General features: G+C 35.6%; 1 protein-coding gene across 1 annotated transcript; it reads right to left on the reverse strand.

Moving 5' to 3' along the window:
• Positions 1-1,127: 1,127 nt before the first annotated feature.
• LOC130222166 (protein NLRC3-like) lies at positions 1,128-11,569 on the reverse strand. Its single transcript, XM_056454796.1, is given in 7 exon segments — positions 1,128-4,442; positions 4,563-4,609; positions 5,561-5,734; positions 5,769-6,014; positions 6,093-7,934; positions 8,516-8,704; positions 11,472-11,569. Coding segments are annotated over 6 exon segments (3,006 nt in total). The 5' UTR covers positions 8,683-8,704; positions 11,472-11,569; the 3' UTR covers positions 1,128-3,912.
• Positions 11,570-14,037: the final 2,468 nt, after the last annotated feature.

Here is a 14,037-nt window from a genome sequence, read left to right on the forward strand (position 1 = left end):
AACTCCCTCAGCTCATTGTGCTAAATAGTAATTGTCTCAAACTTACCAGTGTTTTTATATTCCTAGAGATCTTGTAACCATAGCTGAAACCTAGAGGATTTTAGACGTCTGTGATTCTCCAGAGATGAACCTGTTTTTGTAAGAAAGTTATCAGATAAAGACAAACTGCCCAAGCCTGTTAGTACTGTCTGGTCTGCTAAAACTATTTTTTAAAGGTCATACAATGGAAATTGTAGCTTTAAAAGAAAACAACCAGGAATGAAAGTAGGGGAAATGTATTAAATTAAATAAAACTAAATCTACACATTGCTTATATAAGAACCAGCAGGGGGTTTTACATTGGACATGTTTGTGGTCTGCTATTAGACCACCTCCTTCAGGTAGTCTTGGGTTTACATGGCAACTTTTATATTGTTGTTGTTATTTTGGCCTGTGCAAAAAGCAAAGGTTGTCCTCACGTCCTCTAAACCATAGCAAAGCCTGCTAGTCAGCTTTTTAATAATTTTCTGATAGGTGTTGTATATTTAAGTGAAAATCACTGCATGCATAAATGAAAAATGTAGCAGATTAGCTAAAGTAACAATTAGAAGAGACTAAAAAACTGCAAATAATGCAAGCGTGAGTGCAGTATACATGATCCACCGCTGATTTGATTTATGTCACTAAATTAAGATGAAATATATTACTGATCTAGTGAAACCAAATAAGCCCCACACTTTTATTGTTCCAATGATTTCAGTCTTTCCGATTTAAAGTATGGATGGTAGAGTTTGTGTTTGTGCAGCTGGTTATGCTAATTCTTGTACTTTTGCTTTTTTTTTCCTCCAAAGGAATCTAGTTGATCCAGTTCCTGTGAAAACAAATAAGATTTAGAAGTGAGATGTCCGTTTGTTATCGGTTGAGAAGAGTTCATGTGCACTGTCAGACATGCACTCTCAGGTATATGAGTTTATGTACACTTAACCCCGCCCCTAACTACATCTCTCACAGTGATGTCACTTGCAGATGATTTGCATGTGCCTGAGAGTGCAAGTCTGCAGCCGGACACTATTGCATTGGACAAGCATGGACAGCAAGTTTTTATTTATCACACCATGAGTGTTTTATTCAGCACCATGTGTTCTCATTGAGCCATATCATTAAAATATAATGCATGTAAGAGTAAATTAACAATAAACTATACACTTGAAATAAAGATAACATTAGAAACATGAGCTAAGACAGAAGATCTGACCAGTCACATCATTTGTTGTCACTTGTACTGTTTGCCTTTCATTGCTCTGATGGAAAAATTGATGCATTAAATGATAGCCCAGAAAGTCTAACATCTGAATCTTCACATGCGAGTACTTTATGTTTAGCTGGTGAATATGAGTAGCTTGTACCCAGGAAACAATGTTGTGTTTAATAGACGTCTTATAGACAGCTAAACGTAGACAGCTTGGCTAAAACAAGGCTAAACTTGGGCTGTCAGTGAAAATCTAATAGACATCTAGGAATAGCCCAAAGCTAGACTAGTCATCAAATAGACAGATTAGACCATTTACATTTACATTTAGTCATTTAGCAGACGCTTTTATCCAAAGCGACTTACAAATGAGGACAAGAAAGCAATTTACACAACTATAAGAGCAGCATTGAACAAGTGCTATAGACAAGTTTCAGGTGTGTAAAGTCTAAGAAGCAAAGCATTAGTAATGTACGTTTTTTTTTTTTTTTTGAGAGAGAGAGAGTACAGTTAGTGGTATAGGCAGAGAGGCAGTTACAGATTAGGAAGGAAAGTGGAGACTAAACAGTTGAGTTTTTAGTGGTTTCTTGAAGACAGCAAGTGACTCTGCTGTTCTGATGTAGTTAGGGAGTTCATTCCACCAACTGGGCAGATTGAATGTGAGAGTTCGGGAAAGTGATTTCTTCCCTCTTAGGGATGGAACCACGAGGCGACGTTCATTCACAGAACGCAAGTTTCTGGAGGGCACATATATCTGCAGAAGTGAGAGCAGATACGAAGGAGCACAGCTAGAGGTCACTTTGTAAGCAAACATCAGAGCTTTGAATTTGATGCGGGCAGCAACTGGCAGCCAGTGCAAACGGGTGAGTAGCGGAGTGACATGTGCTCTTTTGGGTTCATCAAAGACCACTCGTGCTGCTGCGTTCTGAAGCAGACCAGGGGTTCCAGTGGTCAGGAACCTTTTTTCAGCAAAGAGCTATTTCTGATTTTTTTTTATCAAATGCATTTTTTTAAGAGCCATTTGGGGTGTGTGTGTGTATAACAAAACCTTTATTTATTTAGAAACAAAAGCTTTATTTATGTCCATGCACAACTCAAAAATAAACAAATATGACGCATCACAATGTATGAAGAAAACACAATTTAGAAATGATTTTCTTCTTGCCATCGCCACACATGAATGTTGTTTAAATTTACATGTGTGAGGTTATAGAAATGTAAGTTGCTTGCCCTTTATTGGTGTTGCGATTCAAGTTCAACCACATATGGGCATTGGTCGAAACGTCTTTTTATTGTAAACTGAGTTCTTATTTATTTTGCTGTAGAAAATACAATATAAAGGGAATTGTAAAGGGGTTTTTAATAGGAAACTGATTTCTAGTGACACTTATAATTTTTAAAACTTTAAAATATAATTATAATTTATTATATTATTACAGCTGGAGAGCCAAATATTTTCGGTCAAAGAGCCACATGTGGCTCCCGAGCCATAGGTTCCCTACCCCTGGATTAGACAGACTTTATATGGGTCGTCATTCATTTCTGTTTATTTCATGACTAGTCTAGTCAACCCAGGCTCATTCTGAGAACGTAGTCTCGTGGACGTTTCTGGAGACTGCAAAATACGTCCTGGGAGGTACGTATTTTTGCAGTTTTTGTTTTCGCAAATCCACGAGAGGCCGCTGTGCACGCTATTTCCCGCTCCGTTCTCGCGTAAACCCGCTAGAGGCCGCTGTCGAACGGCCTTCCGCCTGTCTGCCTGGATGACAGGATGATTGACCGTGCGACCAGCCAATCGGCTGACCCACCCTCCTCCGTCCCTAAACCCAACCAACGACGATTCACAAAAGCCGTCCAGAAAAAGAAAAGCCCTCCTCTGTTTTTTACCACGTTTTTGGATTTTGACCACATTCTCACCCTGTGACGAACTTGTTCGCTTCATTTTTTGGATTTTGTTTTCTTACCTGATTTCTGAAACCGCTCTTCCCCAGACTCAAACCCGGTCGTCGTCGTGGTCAGCCCCTCTCTGCACCACGAGTCCGCCAAAGTACACGAAGAGCTAACCGGACAAACTGGTTGCAGCAGGAAAGCCCTCCACACGGAGGCGAGAGGCCCGCCGGCAAGCGCCGAAAGGAAGGGCGTCACACCGCCCCGCAGCGTTCGCTTAAAAAAATGAAATGCAGCCGGACGTACCCCCGGCTACGTATTTCGTGGTCTCCAGAAACGCCCACGGGACTACGTTTTCAGAATGAGCCTGGGTTGAGTCTAGTTGTGGCCTATTCTTAGACATCTATTAGATTTTCACTGACAGCCCAAATGTAGCCTTGTTTTAGCCAAGATGACTATGTTTAGACGTCTATTAGACATCTTTTAAAAACAAAAATGCTTGGTAGTGGTTTATTCATTTCATTTCTTACAGTAATGACTTATCTTGATATTGTGAAATGTGACTAATTTTAATGTTCAGCTAGTTTTCTGTACTGCAAGTGTATATCTCACTCTACTGATTTATATTACAGCATCATCAAATGTAATGTGACTTTAGCTTGTAATTCGGTATCTTGCTCTTTTAGTGATCAAAATAGTGTCAACATTTCCTTGAAATATAAATAACATGAAATACAATGACCTGGAAATGTTTAGGCTGGAAATGTGATGGAAACTTTTGTCCTCTGAAGTGTTTGTTAAATCTGACACAGAGTCACTGAAGACTCAGGATAAATCCCAAATCCTGTATAGAGGGGTTCAGTGAATGTGGTGTTGAATGTGTGTATGAGTGTGAGTGTGTTTGCGTCAGAGACGGTGTAGAAGGACAGAGAGCCGGACGACACGTCCACATACACACCAACTCTATTATTACGAGCTGAAGGAGCAATAATATCAGCGCTCTCGTTGTTGTACCAGACTGTGTAATTCGTATCACAGCAGTACAGACTCCAGGAGTTTTCATTGAGTCCAAACCAAGAGTCAAGCCCACTTTTCCTGTCGATCGCTTTATAAGCCACCCCTATATGACCAGAGCCGCTCCATTTCACCTCCCAGTAACAGCGTCCAGTCAGAGTCTCTTTACACAGAACCTGCTCCTGTTGCTCAAATCTCTCTGGATAATCCGGATACGGCTGAGGGTCTTTCACATTTCTGGCCTCTCTGTTTCCATCAGACAGTCGGATTTGAACGTGTGCTGTGTTTGGATCCAGTGTGAGGGAACAGGCATCTGAACACAAGAGCACAGATGATGGGATAAGTAAATCAGTATAAGTAAATATGCACAGGTGTGTGTGTATGTGTGTGTGTGTGTGTGTGTTTGTGAGTGAGAGAGAGACAGAGAACTTGCATTTTCTTAGTCCAGGTTTGATCCTAAAATGTCCTCCATGATCCAAACTATACAGCGACAAAAACATACAGAAACACACTAAATTAATTACAAATCAATTAAATATTAACACAAATATGCAATAAACATTTGAGAAGTTACATTCATTCATTTTACTTCAGCTCAGTCCCTTTATTTGTCAGTGGTCACCACAGCAGAATGAACCGCCAACCCATTCAACATGTGTTTTACGCGGTGGATGCCCTTCCAGATGCAACCCAGTAAGAAGAAACACCCATACACACTTATTCACACACACACACACTCATACACTACGGCCAACTTAGTTCATCAATTCCCCTATAGTTCATGTGTTTGGACTGTGAGGAAACCAGAGCACCCAGAGGAAACCCACGCCAACATGGGGAGAACATGCAAACTCCACAGAGAAACACCAACTGACCCAGCCGAGACTTGAACCAGCGACCTTCTTGCTGTGAGGCCACAGTGCTAACCACTGAGCCACCGTGTTGCCCCTTGATAAGTTACAGGGCAAATTGAATGTGTTCTCCATTTCTATTTCAGCGCATGTGTGTAGTGTGTTGCTTTGCCACTTGTTAAATATTAGCACTTATACTCCCGCTCTGCTTGTTCCCTGCTCCTGTTTATTTTATTACATCATCTTGCGCTAACATCTTTTTCCTTGCCTACCATCTTTGCTTTATTATCAGGACTGTTCTGTGCTGTATAAGTGCTAACTGTAGCATTAAAAACCTTAATGATTAATTTCAAATACAAAACAAATCTAATTAACCAACGCCACGTCTGACAGCAACCTACAACAGATTTCCCAAGTGGTCTCCTATGGGTACCTCCTACCTGGGTACTGAATAGACCTGACCCTGCCTAGCTTCAGTCTTGTCTTGGACTGCAGAGTTATTTGGATGTGACATAATATCACTCTTAGAAAAGCCCAGCCGTACACAGACACACATGTGAGTTATTACTGACACACATACTTGAGTTTCTGCAGTGTGTAGTGTGGATCCTCCAGTGTGTGTTTGAGCAGCTGGACTCCTGATTGTCCTGGGTGATTGTAGCTCAGATCCAGCTCTCTCAAGTGTGAGGGGTTTGAACTCAGAGCTGAAGACACAAAACCACAGCCTTCCTCTGTCACCATACAGCCAGATAACCTGCAGAGACACACACAGATGTGACATCATCCACAGATACAAACAAACATGACTCACCTTATGATACTCCTTAAGATATTAGACACTGACAGATATTACTACACACCTCAGTCTCTCCAGCTGACAGTTTGGACTCTTCAGTCCATCAGAGAGCAGCTTCACTCCTGAATCCTGCAGGTCATTGTTACTCAGGTCCAGCTCTCTCAGGACACAGTTTGAGGATTGAAGAACTGACGACACAATTTCACAATCCTGAACAGAGAGATTACAGCCAGCAAGACTGAAAGAGAAGAAAACTGGAATTAAAAACAAGCTAAATAAACACAAGAAACAAAAAAAGTAACAACTAAACACTCACAGAGCTCTTGTGCAGTTGCTGACGGCTGGTATCAGTCTTCTTCTGCCCTCATCTGATGTGTTGTATTTCTGGAGCTCCAGCTCATCCAGCACCTCCTCTGACATCTGAAGCATGTAGGCGATTGTTGAGCAGTGAGCAGGAGAGAGTTTCTTCTCTGACTGTTTGTCTGATTTCACAAACTCCTGAATCTCTCTGGACAGAGTCTGATCTTTCACTTCCAGCAGACAGAGGAACAGATTGATGGATCTTTCAGTGGAGAGTCCATGTCCATCTCTGATCTTCTCTTTAATGTACTGTGTGCTTCTCCTGATGCTCTCTGAGCTCTTCTCTGTGTGTGTCAGTAGATCCTGTAAGAGTCTCTGATTGGACTCCAGTGAGACGCCCAGCAGGAACCGCAGGAACAGATCCAGACGCCCATTCTCACTCTCAATGGCATCATCTACAGCACCTTTAAGCAATTTTTGCAATGAAGCAAATGTCTTCAGTACCACCATAGTTGTGTTCACATGGTAGTAAAACACATAGAAAGCAGCGAGAAACTCCTGAACACTCAGATGGATGAAGCTGTAGACTTTCCTCTGATGAATCACAGATTCCTCCTTAAAGATCTCAGTGCAAATCCCAGAATACACTGAGGCTTCAGAGACGTCTATGCTGCTCTCAATCAGGTCCTCCTCATAGAACATCACATTGCCCTTCATCAGCTGTTTGAAAGCCACTTCAGCAAGTTTGACAATCACTTCTCTGTTGGACTGCAGGAGTTTCTCTGGATCTCTTTCTTCATACTTCTGATTCCTCATGTTGATCTGAATCAGCAGGAAGTGGATGTACATTTCAGTCAGAGTTTGAGGGATTTCTGCACTCAGATCTTCTTCCAGGAGCTTCTGAAGCACAGTGGATGAGATCCAGCAGAAGACGGGTATGTGGCACATGATGTGGAGGCTTCTTGCTCTTCTGATGTGTGAGATGATTCTGCTGGCTTGATGCTGCTCACTGATTCTCTTCCTGAAATATTCCTCCTTCTGAGGCTCAGTGAATCCCTGAATTTCTGTCAGACGCTTGATGTATTTGGAAGGGATCTGATTGGCTGCTGCTGGTCTGGAGGTGATCCAGATGAGAGCAGAGGGAAGCAGCTCTCCTTTCATCAGCTTTGACATCAACACAGCCACTGATGAAGTCTCAGTCACATCACAAACTTTCTGAGCGTCTGAAAACATCAGTGTGATTCTGCTTTCATCCAGACCATCATAGATGAACACAACTTTACACTCCTCATAAATCTTGGGCTCCAGATCTTCAAGTTCAGGATGAAAGTCCAGCAGAAGTCTGTGAAGACTGTACTGATGATCTCTGATCAAGTTCAGCTCTCGAAATGGAAGCACAAACATGAAATCTACATCCTGATTGGCTTTTCCCTCGGCCCAGTCCAGAATGAACTTCTGCACAGAGACGGTTTTTCCGATTCCAGCGATGCCTTTAGTAAGAACAGTCTTGATTTGCTCTTTCTCCTCTTTAAAGATGTCATTGCAGTAGATTGGAGTGTGTTGTGAGTGTTTTGTTCTGGCTGTTTTCTCCATCTGTAAAACCTCATGTTCTTCATTCACTCCTTCACTCTCTCCCTCTATGATGTACAGCTGGGTGTAGATCCGGTTCAGGAGGGTTTGGTTCTCTTGGAGTTTGTTTCCTTCAAGTAATCTCTCATACTTGTTCTTCATGCTGGTTTTATGCTGGTCTTTGACTCTCTGCAGTCCTTCAGTCTCAAATGTTTGTGTCTGCAGGACTGTGTCTGTTTTTGCCTGCACAGTGTGTGTCTCAAATTGGGATGAAGAGGATGCCACAGATCTGTTCACCATGTACAAAGCACACAACAACAAAATTCATGCATTAACATGTGTTATGGGTAACACAGTGATGAGTATATATATATATAGATAGTTGGTTCAACATTGACTTATATAATCACAGAAGCAAATAATTTGTTACAAAGTTTAATGCAATTAATAAACCCCATCCTGTCCCAGCCCTGTGTAAGGCATGTTAAATTTCATATAACAATGTAGTTATATTACCCTAATCTTCACCATGGTATTGGTGAAAAATAGCCAATATGGACAACAGTATCTGGGTCCAGCTTTTTTGATGCAAGGTGAGACTGCATATCTCAGTGATGCAATGTCAGACACAATGCACTCAATGGAGCTAGTGGCATTGGTGTGAGGGGTGGGGTTAGGTGTGGGCATTAAAAGCATTGCATGCAGCTCAGATTGCACTGCACCAGGTCTGCAGATAGACCTCTCTCAATATGAGGCATCCACACACAAACGCGCCAAATTCTATTTAGTGTTATGGAGGTAGCTAGAATGCAATGTACAGCAGTTTTAATTAAACCAGCTGTCAGATGCATGCATGTCCATTTTCTGTACCTGAGGTCAGGAGTTCCTGCTCCATCAGCGAAACCAATGGGATTGCGCATGGACTGAGCGCTCTTCATTGACACACAGCTGGGTTCTGCTCCACACTCTTCCTTCTCCTCTCTGTCCACCTCTTCATTCCCACAGTGATGCATTTTAGAGCTGTTTCCTTTCCTCATTTAGGACCTTTAGCATTAATTCCTTTTAAAGGACAATAACAACAGATTTGCAGTTGAAATGACAACAAACATTTCTTATCTCTCAGACTGAGAAGGAAAATAAATCTAACTCTACTAGTCAAATGCTTCCTGCTCAGTTAAACTCAGCTGAATTTCTTATACTTGTTTTACTGTTAAACATGATGGACAATTATTTGGAATTATAGGTTAATGCAATACAAAATTATCAAATTTAATTAATTATATATGCTAGGCCAAATTTCATCAGCAAGTAGTTATTTCCCCAATAGATATGTTTTCAAATTATGTAAGGAATTACATAGGAGTTAATGGCAGCCCGTTGAATTATTACACCTTGGATGTGCATTATTGTCTGACAATTCAATGGCAGGAGTGCATTTTTGTGCTTCTCTGGTCTCCACAGCTGCTAAATCCCCTGTTCAGATGTTGTACTTCAGACATTTGTCAGGTTTTTGTCCTCAAACTGCTCATTGTCCTCCAAACTGTACACTTCTCAATCAAGCATCCACCAGCCCTGTACTACAAATATATTTAATTGACTTCTCAAATTTTCCACTGATTTCTACCATATCTGGGAACCACATTTGTAAGAATTATAATTTTATCACACATTTATATTAAGAGAAACAGAACAGTTATTCTATTATCAGAAAAATAAGTAGAATAGGAAAATTCTACAATTATAAAATGTTAATCGTTAAACAAATGCAAAAAATGAAGAGAGAAAAACACAATAACGTTAGTTTTAAAAAAATGGCTAACTTTAGATCCTGATTTTAACGTCTCAGACAATGCTTGTAGTCTCCTTGAGCAACACGTGTGTGTGTGTGTGTTCACTACTGTGCATGTGTATTTGGATGGGTTAAACACAGAAGTATGGGACGACAAACTTGGCCACTTTCACTTTCACTTTCAACTGATTCTATTAATACAGTTTTTTTTTAAACTTTACAATTTTCCACCTCTTGTATAATAACTGATCTGGCCATGTGACATTGAAACGTTTTAAACAAAACTATTTATTATTATTAATGTATTTGTTTAATAAAAAAACAATTGAAAAAAGATAGTCACAATTGTGATTAGTGTAAAAATGTGTTGTTTTACCCGCAATTCGTCTGCGACAAACAACACAAATATCCATTGTTGACATTTGCATGATATCAACATAAAATTCAAATGAAATTAATACATTTAATAATTGTAATTAGTACCCTGCTGAAAAATCCAGCTTAAACCAGCCTAGGCTGGTTGGCTGGTTTTAGCTGGTTGACCAGCCTGGTTTTAGAGGGGTTTTGGCCATTTCCAGGCTGGTTACCAGCCTTTTCCAGCCTGGTCTTAGCTGGTCAGGCTGGAAAATGACCAGCTAAATCCAGCTAAAACCAGCTTGACCAGCCTGGTTTAAGATGGACATAGCTGATTTGGCTGGGCTCCCAGCCTGGCTAGGTGGTCAAGCTGGTTTTAGCTGGTCATTTTCCAGCCTGACCAGCTAAGACCAGGCTGGAAATGGCTGGAAACCAGCCTGGAAATGGCCAAAACCCCTCTAAAACCAGGCTGGTCAACCAGCTAAAACCAGCCAACCAGCCTAGGCTGGTTTAAGCTGGATTTTTCAGTAGGGTAGTTTAAGGACAACACCTACGAAGAGATGAAGACAACCATCAAGGACTTCAAGGACAACACATACACCTTAATACACAAATACGACATCTATAGACATATATAGACATCTTCTATATGCTATAAAATTGCAGGTTAACTATGTCTATATATAATAACATATATTTGATTGTAACTTCAAACTAATTTGATTATAATGCAATAATGTTGACCTATTGTAAAGCTGCTTTGAAACAGTAATTATTGTAAAAAGCGCTATACAAATAAAACTTGGATGGCATTTGCGAATGAGTCGGCGGGAATCGATTGTATGAAACGAACAAGAAGATCCGAATCAGTTGGAGGTATAGGTGCGGGACAAACTATCATATTACAAAACTGAATAAAACAAATTGGGAGCCGTGCGGGTCATCTCTTCTAAAGGAACTATGCCAAAAGAGCTGATTTTTTTAAAGAGTCGAACTATTATTTATTAGTTTGCACGCGACGAAACGGCGAAATTCAGGAAGTGTCCGATTTCCTCCTTCCTCTTTTTTTTACCTGTCATCTTTACCGCAGCCGCCCTTTTTACTTTACTGCGTCACCTTTATATCAAGAGGCGAATCTCAAACCAATGAGCATAACAAAAGCACTTCAAATCACCAGAAACACATCAATATGTCGATAAAGTGACATATAAAGCAGGTTTACTGATGCATGTTAAATATTTAGGTGCATGCAAACATCAAGGTGTAAAAAGTTAAACGTGCAAACAACAAGCAACAAAGACAAAAAAAAAATATCAAATTACCAATCAGTCGTGGTAATAATCTTAATCTGAAATTATAATAATATTGTATTGTAATAAATCTGCAACCCGTAAACTGAAAGTTCTTTCCAAACTGAAAGTTCAGATCAAGAGAAGTCTGAATACTGCATCAACTGGGCTCCATAATCTCACACTAAACATTTCAGTCGATTTTAGTCTATTAACGACCGATTAAAGTTGCTGCCTAGCCTATATAAACATAATACTCAACTCTAAACGACGATGTGTTCATTGGTTTTCATCCAACAGCGCACATCAAACTCAATGGGTTTGAAATCCTCTTTAAGGAAACCGAAAGACACAAGAACTTATTTTAAAAACAAAGTAAAGCTTCTGAACTTACCACAGAGCATGCTGGATTTACACAGACAGACAGAGTTCTTGTTGCAGATCTCTCCACTGTCTTCTCTTCGGTTTAACTTCTTGATCAGATTAAAGGTGATGTTTTCTGTTGTCTAATATCGCAGTGTCTAGTCAAACATCTCCCTCTAGTGTTCATCATCATCATCATCATCATCATCATCATCATCATCATCATCATCATCCAGTTTACTTCATCAGTTTAAAACAGGATTAATTCACTTTAAACTTTGGTTCAAGTAAATAGCTTCTAGTAACTTATTATGCATATAAACAAATAATCTTTCATTATCAATTACTATGAATCCACCAAATGCCTCGTGACTTTATTAGTTAGTTTTTGCTAGTTCTGGGTTATTTCTGTATTTCTTAAACTCATTATTAGTTCAAATTAAAGTAATATCTAAATCATGTATTAGATTGTTGCCAGATATGTACGTTTGTGCACAGTCAGGGTTTACAGGATGAACTGCATTTACAGTACTCTCAGGTTTTTTTATACAGTAATGAAACTAATAATGATGAACTTTCTATTTACAGTAATCTTGGGTTTTTTATACACTAATTAAACCATTACATTTAAAAAATGGAGGAAAATGCATGCACTGAAAATGCTATTATTTCTGTTCTTGGTCCTCAAATGTGCACCACAGGACAAAGTCTTTATTAATTTATGCATTTTCACTAATATTAATTTGACAAAACAACACACATTGAATAATAGGACACTTTTTAGTTTTTTTTCTTTTTCTTTTTACAATGCAGAATCTTGTCTTGATCTGGAATTTTTAATTTACACAGATTTTAAAAATAGATAAGCTGAATAAAAAAAGCTGGAATACAGCTGAGAGTTTTGCAATATCATAATTTATGTCAGAAACTATATCCATCTGCTAATGGCCAGTGATTTTAACTAAAAATATACTGTATATATATATATATATATATATATATATATATATATATATATATATATATATATATATATATATATATATATATATATATATATATATATATATATATATATATATATATATATATTCGGTATATTTTTAGTATATTTAATATATTTTTTTTCCAGCCATGAAACCATAATAATAATAATAATAATAATAATAATAATAATAATAGCTATAATAATAATAATAATAATAATAATAATAATAATAATAATAATAATAATAGCTATAATAATAATAATAATAATAATAATAATAATAATAATAATAATAATAATAATAATAATAGCTATAATAATAATAATAATAATAATAATAATAATAATAATAATAGCTATAATAATAATAATAATAATAATAATAATAATAATAATAATAATAATAATAGCTATAATAATAATAATAATAATAATAATAATAATAATAATAATAATAATAATAATAATAGCTATAGTAATAATAATAATAATAATAATAATGATAGCTATAATAAAAAAAAAATAATAATAATAATAATGATAGCTATAATAATAAAAAAAAAAAAAATAATAATAATAATAATAATAATAATAATAGCTATAATAATAATAATAATAATAATAATAATAATAATAATAATAATAATAATAATAATAATAATAATAATAGCTATAATAATAATAATAATAATAATAATAATAATAATAATAATAATAATAGCTATAATAATAATAATAATAATAATAATAATAATAATAATAATAATAATAATAGCTATAATAATAATAATAATAATAATAATAATAATAATAATAATAATAATAATAATAATAGCTATAATAATAATAATAATAATAATAATAATAATAATAATAATAATGATAGCTATAATAAAATAATAATAATAATAATAATAATGATAGCTATAATAATAAAAATAATAATAATAATAATAATAATAATAATAATAATAATAATAATAATAATAATAATAATAATAATAATAATAATAATAGCTATAATAATAATAATAATAATAATAATAATAATAATAATAATAATAGCTATAATAATAATAATAATAATAATAATAATAATGATAGCTATAATAAAAAAATAATAATAATAATAATAATGATAGCTATAATAATAAAATAATAATAATAATAATAATAATAATAATAATAATAATAATAATAATAATAATAATAATAATAATAATAGCTATAATAATAATAATAATAATAATAATAATAATAATAATAATAATAATAATAATAGCTATAATAATAATAATAATAATAATAATAATAATAATAATAGCTATAATAATAATAATAATAATAATAATAATAATAATAATAGCTATAATAATAATAATAATAATAATAATAATAATAATAATAATAGCTATAATAATAATAATAATAATAATAATAATAATGATAGCTATAATAAAATAATAATAATAATAATAATAATAATAATAATAATAATAGCTATAATAATAATAATAATAATAATAATAATAATAATAATAATAGCTATAATAATAATAATAATAATAATAATAATGATAGCTATAATAAAATAATAATAATAATAATA

Source organism: Danio aesculapii, chromosome 1 (genome assembly GCF_903798145.1).
Source record: "Danio aesculapii chromosome 1, fDanAes4.1, whole genome shotgun sequence".
NCBI lineage: Eukaryota > Metazoa > Chordata > Actinopteri > Cypriniformes > Danionidae > Danio > Danio aesculapii.